Consider the following 14,185-nt stretch of genomic DNA (forward strand, 5'->3'; position numbering starts at 1 on the left):
CTAGATGAGAACACGTTTACTCCACTAGCACAGCGTGTCCTCGCCAAGGGTCTCAGTCAACTCTGGTAAATCCTGACTGTGCAGACCCCGCCGATCCTTGAAGTGAAGGAGGCTCCAGCATGACACTAAGCAGATTAATTAGATCGGTTTAATGCTTCTGGAGATTAGATCATTGCTCATATTTTCATGCCCGTTAAATCACAAAGGATAACAAAAAACGAGATAGACATTTAGACGTGTCATAAACCCCACACACTTTTTCTCAGCATGATAGCAAAAAAAAAAAAAACACTGGAGTGGAATATGAGGAGTGTTCTGTGTGAAACAATAGGAGGATTGTCCGTCCTGTTACTGGATTTGGGGAGCAGAAGGTGAAAGGTCAAGGTGAGAAAGAGACATGACAATATGACACATGCAGATAAGAGGTGACTATTAAAGACAGACTTCCTCTGAGGAGGAACCAGAGAGGCTGCACACACACAAACATCCACACTGAGCTCCTGGTATCTTTGATTTAAATATAAACACAACATGATTATTCTGGTGATGATCAGTCTGCTGCAGGAGCTTCTTGCTGTTGCAGGTAAAGGTGAGTGCAAAATTTCCTGAGTAGCATTTCCTAGTTTTAAGATTATTTATTGTACTGAGTTTGAGTTTAATCTCTGTGTTTATAAAATTCTTCTTTGCTACTATTTTTCCTTTCCTATTTACTATAGATTAAAGGATAAAGCAGAGACTATACTCTTTTGTTTACAAATCCAACGAAAAGACCAATTTTGAGAATTAAATAAATAAATATGTACATTTTCCTAAAGTTGCTGGGTACTGAATGTATTTCTTTGGGACTATTCTAAACTGTGGATTAATACAAAATTGATCCCGCATCCACAGCAGCAAGATGAATATGTGGGATTGATGCAAAAAACAATAATGACACAGAAGAAAAAGATACAGTATATCGGATTGTAGAAAAATGGGGACTACTTTTTTGCAGGATTAGATCACTGATCTGTTGTTTGAGTACGATTTCGTTGAGGACAAGATAAATAGAGAACATCACCATCTTATAAGTATTGTTATTAACATTATTGTTGTGGCAAAAATAATAACAACAATAAGGTTGGGTCTTCATCATCTTCATCTTCATCTGCACAGATAAGATGCAGGCGTCTGACACAAGTAAAACGCCGCCACAACGTTCCCTTAATAGCCAAATTAAGATATTCAAGCTCCATCTGGAAGATTTAACGCCTCCATTTACATACACCCACATGAGTCAGCTGTGTCCTCTGCCCCCCTCAGTTGTACGTCTCCAAAACCGGTCGTTTATTCTGTGAGTCCCCGGATTGATCCCTCTGCTTTTACTGGAGCAGCAGGTTGTGACAAGACGGACTTGTCCATTAGTGGATTAAATCATTTATGGTCGTAAAATTTGTCCCATGGCACACAAATGTGTTTACGTAGCTTTCAAGATCCAAGGTGCTATCAGTTAATTTGACTCGCCGTAATGTGGAGTACGTGTTTGTGTGTTTTCATGTTTACTTTAGCTACAGGAAGAGGAACAGTTATTGTCATGGTAAATGTCAAGTCCATTAGTGGTCACACAGAAAGTTATTTTTCGTTCAACGTATGAGTAACAGTGTTAATATGGGATGTCTATGCAGAGCAATCCAACTAAATGGAAAGCCTATAAAGTTATAGTGGTGGTTACTGCTCCACTAAAGTGTCACTAAATGTTCTGGTTGCTCGCCCTCATGTTTCCTGGCTCTGGCTTGTCACAAAAGAAGCTTTGCTGTCGAGCTGCTCCCCCTCCTGCTGTGTCTTCATCCCAGACGACTCTCTCTCCCTGGCCCACTTTGCACATCACCATCATCAGCTCACGTCTTCTTCTTTTCAATTTGTTTCACATCCACCTCTTAATTACACTGTTGACAGGGCCTGAAGAAGAGAGAGGCCATTGATTGTTTTGCTGCACCTCGTTTTTTCTGCTCGTTCAGTTGTTCTCCTGATTTGGCACAATCCGGCCGTAGTGAAAAGAGTCACCACAGACAGAAGGTGCAGGACAAAGAGCCGTTTGTGGACGGTTTGTTGACTTTTAGTTCAATTAGAATTGACTGTGTTAGAGTTCATCATGGAGTTCCAAATGTTTGATTTACGGCACAAGAGACGATTTATAGCTTGTCTATGGACTGAGCTGACATTTTAAACCTCCCCAAAGTAACTAATGGTGTTTCCTGAAATTAGCGTCACTACTAAAGGGTCATTTCTTTAAAATAACACACAGAATCACATCTAATGGTATTTAGCCATGCAGATAATGTTATTTCAGAGAGTTTATTTCTGTGTGGTGTTTGCATGTTCATGCAGATTGGGATTAGATTCACTGAAGACTCTGAATTGAAGAGGTAAATATTTACGTGAACGGTTGTTTGTCTCTGTATGTCGGCCCTGTCCAGAGTGTACCTCGTCTCTCCCCCAGCAGTGGCATATGTAGGATTTTTCCTAAATCAGGGGCCAAAAAAAGGCCACAAATTACACAGAGGGACCAATGTCCAACATCCAGTGAGGCGCACGTTTAAGTTCACTGTAAACTCTATAACTTTGAGCAAAGCCACACATCATTGAATATATTAACAGTGGTTCCTTGGTTAAGCAAGTGTTCTTCAAAAAAAGCTTAGAAAATACAAAATCTTAACAAATGGTCATATTTATTGTAAATGTTGTTTTATGTGGAAAAAAAAGACAGGGCCCCACCAGCTCCTCATAGAGTTACTCTCTGTGACTGCACTGTGTTCCCACTCATTGTCCAGCCGTTCCTCTCTGACCTATTTTACAACGCCCATTTACATCATGTTTATATTTTTTCTTGTTCCATTTTTCTCATCCCACCCTCTTGCCTCAGCCTTGGACCCGTGCTCGGCCTACATCAGCCTGAATGAACCCTGGAGGAACACAGATTACCACGTCAACAAGTCCTCCGGCGTGCCGCAGTGTGACAGCCACATGTCCGGTGAATGGTACCGCTTCACTGGCATGGCCGGAGATGCCATGCCCACCTTCTGCATCCCTGAGAATCACTGTGGCACCCACGCTCCCGTCTGGCTCAACGGCAGCCACCCTCAACCCAATGACGGCATTATCACTCTCCAAGTGTGTGCCAGCTTCAACGACAACTGCTGCCAGTGGAATGCCAGTGCAGACGTGAAGGCCTGCGTCGGGGGATACTTTGTGTACCGCCTGCCAAGACCCACAGTCTGCTTCCACGTGTACTGTGGCCGTGAGTGTATGATATGTAAAAATATTAAAATCATGAATTTGCATTGGTTTTCATTTCCCTGTCCTGCATGTATGTTCCACAGATTTTTATGATATCTGCGATGAGGAGGACTGTGCAGGTCCCAGTTGTCCGGAGTCGGACTGCCGCTGTGCTCCTGGAACTGAGCTGGGACCGGACAGACAAACGTGCCTGGGTGAGACAGAAACACAGGGAGGAAGAGAGGGGACAGATAAATTGTGCAACAGTCAAAGATAAGAAGAGAGAACAGATACCACACGATTTTGACTTCATAATGGGGCAGAAATAACACGCGCCAAAGAGCCTGAAAGAAGTGCAAACAGAAAGTGCATATAGAAATTACTACAAAATTTGTTAATAACATGATGCTCATTGTCTTCATCAGCATCCTTATCACTCCGTCAGCACCATCCATCACCTTCATTTGAATTGATTTTTAAATGGATATTATTTAACTTTTAATGATATAAAAGTGGATATGAATAGTGGATGTTACAGAAATTGCATTGATACAGGTGAGTGAATAGATATATAGTCAACCTTTTCTGTAATCCTCAGAGACAACATAACAACAGAATACCTCAACATCAAACAGTTCAGAATAGCAGCTGCCACACCATTAATAAGAATGTGGTATAAGTAAACAACGCCAACCAACAAATATTTGTAAAATGTTGTCAGAAAAAATAATGAAGACAGAAATGTTCCCAACATGTAACGCTGCGTAAAATATGCTTACAACACCTTTCATAAACTTGCCGGCAAGTGACTGAATAAATGTGTGTGTGTGGGAAGAAGAAAAACAAGACCTATGAGCACGCGCCTATAGCCAGCTTGAGAACTGACATTATCTCATTATTCAACCATCAACCAAATCTTCCTCTCCCTGTCTCAGAAACAACTTTCTCTTCTCTCCATACTCACTCCCTCTTTCTCCTCACTGTGTCACACTCTCACTCTTTTCTCTCCTTTTATGTAATCCATCATATCAACACATATATTTTTACCAGTTCTGCTCAGTATTATGAAATCTGTTTTGAAGTCCTTTAAGTTGATTTATCCTCCTCTTTCCTGAAACACTAAGTGAATTGCCTTTGCGGTAATAAACTCCATCCACCTGGTACTCAGTCAATTATAACAAGACTCATCTGCTAATAATATCTGGCCCCGGTGTTTTGCATGTCCTGTGTTCAGATGTGAATGAGTGTGAGAAGGGCAATGGCGGCTGTGCCGAGTTGTGTGTGAACACCAAGGGGTCCAGGCGCTGTGAGTGTGGGCCGGGCCGCGTGCTGGATGAGGACGGACACCACTGCAGAGGTACAATTATATTTGTATATGACACCGCAGCTGAGATAGTTAAACCAATCAGGGGAGCACACTGTGTTCTTCAATGTCTTTTTCTTTTCTCCGTGTGGCCTTGTGCAGAGATAGCAGGCTGCCACGTGAACAATGGAGGCTGCACCCACGGCTGCTCCTCGCTGCTGGACTCCTATCAGTGCCACTGCCCCAGAGGGCTGGAGCTGGGAGAGGATAAACGCACGTGTCAGGGTGAGTGTGTGTCTGCGTCTGTGTGTGTGTGTGTGTGTGTGTGTGTGTGTGTGTGTGTGTGTGTGTGTGTGTGTGTGTGTGTGTGTGTGTGTGTGTGTGTGTGTGTGTGTGTGTGTGTTAGAAAGGTAGATGCTGCAGTTAGATAATCAATCACACAGTGAAGCAAGATGAATCTTAGTTACATGCTTGCATTAATCTGAAAGGACGCTCCGGATAGTAGAGATTTGACTAGAATGGATTTCCCTCAGGCCGTAACTTATATTTCTAACATAATGCTGATTATTTATCTTTCAGGGAGGATTATATTAGCGGTGGATAACTGGACTGATGATAAGACGACTGATCAATACTTTGCTACAGTCCTCCTTTTCAGGAAATGAGACACTCCATCCATTTAGTCATTTGGCTAAAAAGAGGCTTTGATATTGAATCCAATCTTTACTGCAGATTAATTTTCCCTTTGATCAACTCATCAATTATATCTCACAATGTTAACAAAAGAGGAACATCTTGAATGGGTTCTTCTTTTACTCCATACCTAATTCTTCCACAAAGTTTTGTGGAAATTGGTCCAGTAGTTTTTGCGTAATCATGCTTACAGACAAACCAACAAACAAACGGACAGGGTTCTTGGCGGAAGTTTAGTTAAACTCATGAAAAACAGCCAACCATCACATGTAAGAGGCTGGAGCTGGTGAAGTTTGGCAGTTTTTTTTAAGACATGACTGAACTCATTTATCAATCAAGTAATTGATTAATCATCTTGCTACCACTCTTACAGAAATGTCAGGGTGATATAATTTATAATTTTTTCTGTCACTTAAATATTTCTTAATTTTTCTTTACTGCCTCTCCATCTTTGCTTTTACAGTTTTTTATACAGCTGTAGTTCATGTTGTGCGTTATGTTTTCATCCAGTCCCATGGCTGTGGTGCTGGCCCTTGTTATTACATCCATGCACCGTGTCATGATATATGTTTCTTTCCTGCAGTGCCAGTCCAGTGTGAGTCCAGCTCTATTACCGTGTCTGTCCCTAAGGACCTTGTAGAAGGACTGGAGCTCTTCCTGTCCAACTCGTCTTGTCGAGGCGTCTCCAACGGCACACACATCAATCTCAACTTCAGCCTGAAGACCTGCGGCACCACGGTGGAGGTCAGAGATGTTAAGTTGGAATTCTTGAATGTGCACAGGCCTCGACAGTTATGGGAATAATTCAATTTTAATTTCAGTGTATTTCAGAAGTGTGTTGTGTGAGGCTGTCGGTGGGAAAGCTATTAAAAGTGAGGTGAATGTTGACCCTCAGGTGACAGACGACAAGATTGTGGGGACCAACCTGGTGACAGGCCTTCCCAAGAGCAGCCCCGGTAGCAGCAGAGACTTGATCGTCCGCACCAGCAAGTTGGTGCTCCCAGTCACCTGCGAGTTCCCCAGGGAGTACCACGTGTCGGACGGATACCAGGCAAGTCTGCGCAGCTCAGCCCTGCAGCTGGCAGGCCACAGCGAGGGCGTCTTCCCCTTCTCCCTGGAGCTCTTCAAGAACGCTGAGTTCTCAGAGTCCTACCACACGCCGCCGCAGCTCCGCCTGCACGACTCCCTGTTCTTCGGGGTGGAGCCCAAAGAGAGACTGGAGGGCCTCTCTGCGTTGGTGGAGAGCTGCTTTGCCACACCAGGCCCCAAAGCTGACCAGGCTCTCAAGTATTACCTCATCAAAGATGGGTGAATAGTTTTATCTGTTGAGAGGCCACAACTCATCCTGACATCACAACACTGCTGAATCATCATTTACATTACTGCTTTTACTTAAAGTGTGATGCACTTTTTCTAAAAATAAGAATCTACTACAAAGACAGTGATGGGTCATGTTATACCTATTTCAATTCCTATTTCTTTTTGATTTCAAGACTATAAAGAAAATATAATACAAAATTTTAGGAAAATATTTTCTCCATAATCTTCGACAATGAGCTCCTATTACTACAATAGAGTTTAGGGCCAAATATCTTAGAAAACAATTCTGAGATTTTGACTTTTTTCTTCATTAAATTACAACTTTATTCTAAAAAATATCACAATTGTTGTTTTCTACAATATGGCTCTAATACTCGTACATATATTAGTTTCAAGTTTTATTTGTGATATGTAAGTTAACACAGGGTCAATGGAGTTGGTCAGTGTTGGACAAGAAGCACAGGTCAGCTCTGCAGTGCAATAAGAGCAAAGTCATTGAGAATATAGAGAAAGAAAAAGAGAAAAAGGAGAGGAACATTTAAATTAAGTAAAAGAGCTAAATATAGGAAAAAAAATTATACAGTACTATATAAATTAGAGGAAGTAAGTGTAAAATCAAAGTGACAACTGTGTATATAAGTTATTGTACATTTTCAGACATGGTACGTGTACTTTACTTCTGGACACACATGGTTTATCATTTTAAAAATGTAATTTGACAATGTTGTGAGCTCCACCGATGAAACCCCTTCGACCTCCATCGTATTATTAAATCTCAGTAAATAACCTGAACAACTAAAAATAAAACTGCATGGTTCTGTTCTAAAATAAGTGCTTTTTTAATATTTGGATTAACCTACCCTATAAAGTGTCCTGCTTATGCAGACACAAAAAAACTGCTGAAGTATGACTTTTTAATATTTTCCCATAAACACCAGAATCCCTTGTAGTTGTGCAACATTAATAATTCTTATAATAAATGTCATGGATCCGACCTGGCTGCGGTGTTTGGACAAAGCCTCAGCAACAGCTGCTTGACAGTTATAGGACAGGAAATCGCCACTCCTTGAAGGCAATGTCAAATGAAAAATGCCACTGGCCTCATACTCTGATTAATGTGGAGAGAAAACAATTATGTTTTTGGGTAGAAAAATCGAAACGGCCTCGTTATCTGGGGAACACTTACTTCTGGCAAACCATTTCGTCCCTTGATCCAGAGTAAGAGTTGATCGGGCAGCTCCCTGGACACCAAGACAGAGCGGGGCTGTGATCTGTTGTCAGGATTTCCTATTAGAATACAGCCGAGTTTCAAAGCCTTGGGCCAGCTTAACTTAATGAAGTGGCTTGTTAGAAATACATACGGGTCACTGAGCACTGTGTTGAGATCTCACCTGCCTATATGGCTGTATCTATCATTAATAACATCTTTACACTCTTATTGTTTTCATTATAACTAGTCAGAGCTGAAACCTGATGGTGCGATACTGTTCCTGGTCTCTCTCTATCTTCTCCTCCCCCTCCCACCCATCTCTCCTCTCCTTCCCATTTTCCCCTGCTCACCTCAACCGGCCGCCCACATTGAGCCTGGTTCTGCTCGAGGTTTCTCCCACTAAATGAGGGAGTTTTTTCTCTCCACAGTCGCCAAAGTGCTGCTCATTGTGGGAACTGTTGGGTTTCTCTATACTTATTATGTAAAGTCCCTTGAGGTGATGTATATTATGATTTGGCGCGATACAAATCAGATTGAATCGAATGTCCCCTCTTTGTCTCCCTGCTCAGGTGCATCTCTGATGAGGCGGTGACCCAGTACACGTCAAAGGACCAGCTCTCCAAACACTTCCAGGTCCCCGTCTTCAAGTTCATTGGCAAGGACAACCAAGTGAGTACAACGAGCATGCTGGGAGCCAGGCGGCAAGTGTGTGTGTGGGCGTATGTCTGTATAATATTAAGACTTTACCCATGGACTGAAGTGAATTAGCAGTATCCTCACATGGCATTGTTCTCTATCTCTGCTGTAAATATTCTTTGTTTCCTCTGTTTACAGCAAGTGTTCCTCCACTGTCAGGTGTTGGTGTGCGGGGCAGGAGACTCCCGCTGTGCTCAGCGCTGTCGAGGACGTGTCCGACGGGAGGCGCGGACCAGTGACCCTCAGGAGCAGCACACGCTCACTGGAGGCCCCATCTTCATCCTGCCTTAGTCATGATGCTAATACACAGCATGAGAACAGGCCAGCAGCATATAGAACGTTATATATCGGCAGGCGGGAGGGTTGTATCCAGTTTTGTTCAAAGTTCACAAAAAAAAGAGAAAGGTCAAAGTTCAGTTCTTAAAGATTAAAATGAACTAGTTAATGCTTGTAACTTCCAATTTTGAATTTGAAGTTCACAGTCCCAGAAATGCACTAGTTCACGCTAATTTCTTACATTTTTTTTTACCTGTTGAAATTCACCTTGTCACCTGTGGACATATACATATAAATATTTGTCAGTGTGGACATACTAAACTTCATCATACTAAACTTCATCATACTGATAAATTACTTCGATTCTTTTCTACGGTATTTCTAGCGATTATTAATTGGTAAGAAATAATAATTGTATATATATATTTGACTTTAACTCCCCAATATTCAACCCAGTTGCTCAAGCCAGGAGATTCATTTTATTTGGTATGTACACACAGACACAGAGTATCATTTAAAACCGCACATATACACATATACATGCAGATATACACACTCGTCTCTTCTCCACCTCCAGTGTCCCTCACATCACTCTCGATCACTCAATTTCTATTTAATGCATCCGAGTTTGTGCGTCTCATCCACTTTGCCTGGCAGCACAATTTACTGACATTAGAGTGAATGGCATTTCTATTAGAAATCATTCTGAGGGGCCACAGTTCATTTGTAACAACTGCAGCATGAAGGATGTTTTTCTGGGTCACACTTTCAGGCATTTCTCAGGCTTGATTATGGTTTAAAGATTTAGTGGATTTTTGAAAGTGGTTTATATTTCACATCATCACTGATTTGGAAAAATATATGTGATACATCCAAAGATGCTTCTTTTGTTGTTGTTGGACTCATCTGCTCTGTATAATCACTGGCTGGGGAGCATGTCACACATTACAGCATGGCGGAAAAGAGATGTTTCGGAGCGCCGTGCCTGGAAATTATGCACCTCCCTGCTTCATCACTCTGACAGTTAATCTAGAATTAATCACGTCAGTTAATCTGCAATTAGTTGTGTATTTATTCATACAAAATAACAAATAACATACAAATAACTTACACCCAACATTAACTCAGTATAACTGTAATAGACGTCACATTTTATCTGACTTAGATTTGAGGTTTGACCAAACTAATGTAATAAAAGTCAAATAGCAGCACCCAATGAACCACATGTGCCATAATAATGATCCTGTGTGTTTCTGTCTAAACCAAATTAATCCAACTGCAATATCCTCCCCATCAGGAAATTTGTTTGGAGTAATTTATGGTAATGGAGTCATAGAGACCAAAATATGGCCTAAAAATGAAATGAAAATGAAGTGTGGAGAGTGTAATATGCATGAGTGATTCATTAAGATTCTGAAAGTCACAACCAGACACGTAATTTCTATGAATAAAACCAAAGAAACTGTTCATCTGCATTTTCCATGTATGTCTTTTCTTTAAAACTCTGACTCATGAGAAATATCTCCACTTTGAGAGAGAAAACTATAAATACCCAGAATAATCTGCCGCTAATGAGTCTGGTTATTTGCCCGTGAAAGTGTCCATGCAGGGGTCCTCCATAGTTTTCTGTATCACAGTTCATCCCGCTCCTCGTCCCCGCAGACGCACGCTGCCCTCTGGCTGTTCATGTAGGGCCTGCAGCCCAGAGTGCCCACTGTGTTGTGGAGGACTTCTGCCATGGAGTCACAGGCTGAGAGAAGAAGAGAGAGAGGGACAAAAGAAAGAGGTAAAAAGAAGGGAGGCAGAGTTAATACACAGAATTGTATGGGATGTTCTTGCTGATGATCATATTCATAACACCATATATATTTTTGCGGTGGTAGAGAAGTATTCAGATCCTTTGAAAATACTCCTCTACAAGTAAAAGTCCCACATTCAAAACCTTACTTGAGTAAAAGTATTGAAGTAAGATGTACTTTACTACTGTTATTTTAAGTTACTTTAAACTTCTACTTTTCATACTTCAAGTATGAAAAATAAAAGTGCACTTTAATGTTCTGCCATTCTTTCTGATGTTTTTTGGATTCATATTGCTGCTTCGTATATGTTGTTACTGCTAAAGTTGTTTCTCTCTCCCTTGAACTACTATATTTACTGTTGAGTCGTTTATACATAATATTCTATTAGATCTACATATGTCTAGAGGAACCATGTCAACTATTCATGAGCTCAGAAAAACAGCCTGTTTTCAGTTTTTTATGACAACGCATTTTCCAGCTGATCCAAAAGGTTTTTAAAGAGTTGATTCTGAGTTTTCTCAACATAAAGTTTATCCTTCAGTTTATCACAAACATTCTACATCAACACATCTGGAGACATATGGTTTATACTGACTTCTGAAAAGTAACTAAGACAATGGTAGTGGAGCCAAAAGTACAACATTTCCTTCTAAAATCAAGTGATGGAGTAGAAAGTTGCATAAACATAAAGTACAAGTACCTACTTGAGTAAATGTACTTAGTTAGTGTCCACCACTGATATTTTGCCACAGTACACAGTCAATAAAATAAAGAAAAGTAACTAGTTGCAAGCTTCTCACCTTGTACCTGCGACACAAAGCCCAGGCTCTTCCTGAGGTCAGAGCAGATGTCGAGCAGACACGAGCGAAACACAGCGTCACAGTTGTACTTGCTCATGCCGCAAGTGTCGTAGCACATGTCGAGCTGATCACAGCATTGTGTCATGACGGGGACCCCGAGGTCGAGCTGTGAAAAGAAAGAACTTTATCGTGTCAGTGCAGCAGTAATAGATCTAGCCTTTTTCTAAATCAGGGGCCATAAAGGGGCCACAATTTGAAACAGACCAGTCAGTTATATGTCCTGATTGTCGCTCAATTCACTATGTGTTAAGTCTTCGGCAAGATTTGGGAGGTTCATCGTTCCGATCAGATTTCCAACCTGCTGGAAATCTTGTCGGAATCTGAGAAGACTCAAGCCAACTCCAGCCAATCAGAGAGCAAGAGATAACACAGACTCAGGCTTTGGACAGAAAAAAACCTGAATGTTTGTCGGGCTCAGGGTGGCAGGGTGTTTTATTTTTTTGTCTCTTGGGCTTGGTCAGTTTCGGACAAAATCATCCTGCCCAAGCCGCTCTCTATTCTTTACAACTGGCGTCGACTGAAGAGTTTCATCTCCTCTAGCTGGATGTGTCATTCTATAGCAGGATGATCACCAGATTCTCTGTCTCTTTGCTGGAGACCAGTCGGGGGGGTTCTCCTGGGGAAAGATCGTGTAGTGTGTGACCCCCTGTCGCCAGCCAGTCATATAATGTGAACTCATGCGAAAGTGACATATTTATTGTTAGTATTGTTAGCAAACAACTATTTTGTTAAAAAAATTTAATATATACTGACAGGAGAGGGGCACTTTAGGAGCCCCTCAGATTTCAGCTGGCCACCCCTGGATCTGCCCCTGTCCTGCTAATTAGTTGTGCTAATACAAATGTATTATATGGGTTTAATGGTGTATTTCTGGGCTGTTGGTGCTTCGAACAGGCCACCTACAGCTTCATTCACCTGGAATCCCACCAGAGACGAGCTGCAGCCGTTGGGCTCCGGGATCTGGTAGCCGGCACGAGGCTGAGGACTTTCTCCTAAAAGAACAAAACCAAAAAAGTGAGCTGAATGTGTAAACGTGAACAAAGTAATGTCATCAGGTCCGCCCAGTCACAGGATATCTGTGTTCTTAGGTGTGCATCTCTTCACAGATAAGATGTAACTTCTGTTTGAGAACATCAGTATTGATTGGGTAACTGTAGGTACAGACTGATAAACAGAGCACAGGCAGGTTTCAGTATCAGCAGTTTCATGGCCGAGCACGTTATCTTAGATCGAGACATTAGTGGTTGATAAACTGACAGAAGCATTGATTCAATCTGAGAGTTTAAGTCAGCTGAGCAAATTAACACATTGCATGTGGACAACACAATAATGATTGGAAGTCCTACTTTAGAAAAACCTGAGCATCCATCTGTCTCTGTGTCTCCTTAATGATTTCCTCCTCCAGGACACCAAAGATTTGTTTTTTCTATGTAACTCAACTCTAAGTTAATTTGAGGGATCTCCTCGGTCTTACCGTATCTGCAGCTGTACTGGCACACACCATCGTGACCCCCCACCAGCTCCACCAGGGAGTCAAAGTATCCGTGCATCGTCTGGAAACTACTCCTAATCGAGTTGAAGCCCCAACTGCTTTCATCTTCATTAGCTGAGGGTCTGTCCAGGGAGTGCTTGGTCTGGGCCGGTGTGATCTCATTCCCCTCTTCCTCAGGGGGAGGTTGTTCCTGGGTGACAACCTCCTCAGCGAGGGCCTCCACAGCAGGGGTGTCTCGCGGGGGAGGTTGTTCCTGGGTGACAACCTCCTCAGCGAGGGCCTCCACAGCAGGGGTGTCTCGCGGGGGAGGTTGTTCCTGGGTGACAACCTCCTCAGCGAGGGCCTCCACAGCAGGGGTGTCTCGTGGAAGAGGTTGTTCCTGGGTGACAGCCTCCTCAGCGAGGGCCTCCACAGCAGGGGTGTCTCGCGGGGGAGGTTGTTCCTGGGTGACAGCCTCCTCAGCGAGGGCCTCCACAGCAGGGTTGTCTCGTGGGGGAGGTTGTTCCTGGGTGACAGCCTCCTCAGTGAGGGCCTCCTCATTAGGGGTGTCTCCGGCAGGCACGTCACCGTCTGCCTCCGGCTCTTCAGCAGCGGCACCATCTGCTATGAGGACATCCACTTCATTGTTGTCAGCTGCTGGTTGATCCACTGCGAGTATTTCTTCAGCCTCTTCAGCTGCAGGAGCATCATCCTCTGGTTCCACTGCAGCAGCAGCTACATCTTCTTCAGCTGCATCCACAGAGGCAGCTTCAACAACACCATCACTAACAGCAGCTGAGTTTAGAACAGGGGCCTCCTCCTCCACTGTCTTCTCCTCCTCCACCTCCTTTGCTTGAACCAGGTAGTGGCCTAAAGTGGCACACATGGCAACAGACGTGCAGAGGAGGAGCAGGGCCACATTCCGAAGCAGCATGGCGTTGAAGTGGTGGCAATCCAGGCAGAGGAAGCTCCAGGCAGGACAAGGTGTTGTCAGGCAGTGAGGACAAAAACACACTGTGCCACTGGTGTCTCTGTCAGCCAGAGAGCAGACTTTGACCTGTGATTAGGTCCCAGCAAACACCGAGGCACTCGATCACGTCAGGGGCAAAGGTCACCCCATTATCAATCCAAGAACTCTTCTTCCCTTATTCTTCTAATCTAATCATTCCCTGTGATTCTCCATCACATTAAATGGATGCAGTTTTATCCACAAAGCTATAATTGGAATTTTATGACTCAATAGTCACAAGGAACTTGATCCTGGAAAAAACTAAAAACTCCTCGTATTCACTCTAATACTCG

The 14,185-nt window shown here is 42.8% G+C and overlaps 2 protein-coding genes across 3 annotated transcripts; one reads left to right on the plus strand and one right to left on the minus strand.

The window, feature by feature from the left end:
* Positions 1–422: 422 nt before the first annotated feature.
* On the plus strand, positions 423–10,228 carry oit3 (oncoprotein induced transcript 3). Of its 2 annotated transcripts, none has more exons than XM_047342245.1 (9): positions 423–589; positions 2,903–3,277; positions 3,360–3,470; positions 4,490–4,612; positions 4,721–4,843; positions 5,835–5,995; positions 6,147–6,559; positions 8,351–8,450; positions 8,637–10,228. In XM_047342245.1, the coding sequence occupies exons 1-9, from the start codon at positions 532–534 to the stop codon at positions 8,766–8,768; spliced, it is 1,596 nt and encodes a 531-aa protein (XP_047198201.1). In that variant the 5' UTR covers positions 423–531; the 3' UTR covers positions 8,769–10,228. The 2 variants fall into 2 exon arrangements, with proteins under 2 accessions (XP_047198201.1, XP_047198200.1); XM_047342244.1 differs by having other exon boundaries at positions 427–589; positions 8,616–10,228.
* Positions 9,808–13,866, minus strand: pla2g12b (phospholipase A2, group XIIB). Its single transcript, XM_047342392.1, has 4 exons — positions 12,887–13,866; positions 12,316–12,404; positions 11,353–11,518; positions 9,808–10,503 (listed from the first exon to the last, which is right to left on the minus strand). The coding sequence occupies exons 1-4, from the start codon at positions 13,815–13,817 to the stop codon at positions 10,385–10,387; spliced, it is 1,305 nt and encodes a 434-aa protein (XP_047198348.1). The 5' UTR covers positions 13,818–13,866; the 3' UTR covers positions 9,808–10,384.
* Between the last annotated feature and the right edge of the window lie 319 nt (positions 13,867–14,185).

This window comes from Hippoglossus stenolepis, chromosome 12 (assembly GCF_022539355.2).
Source record: "Hippoglossus stenolepis isolate QCI-W04-F060 chromosome 12, HSTE1.2, whole genome shotgun sequence".
Lineage (NCBI taxonomy): Eukaryota > Metazoa > Chordata > Actinopteri > Pleuronectiformes > Pleuronectidae > Hippoglossus > Hippoglossus stenolepis.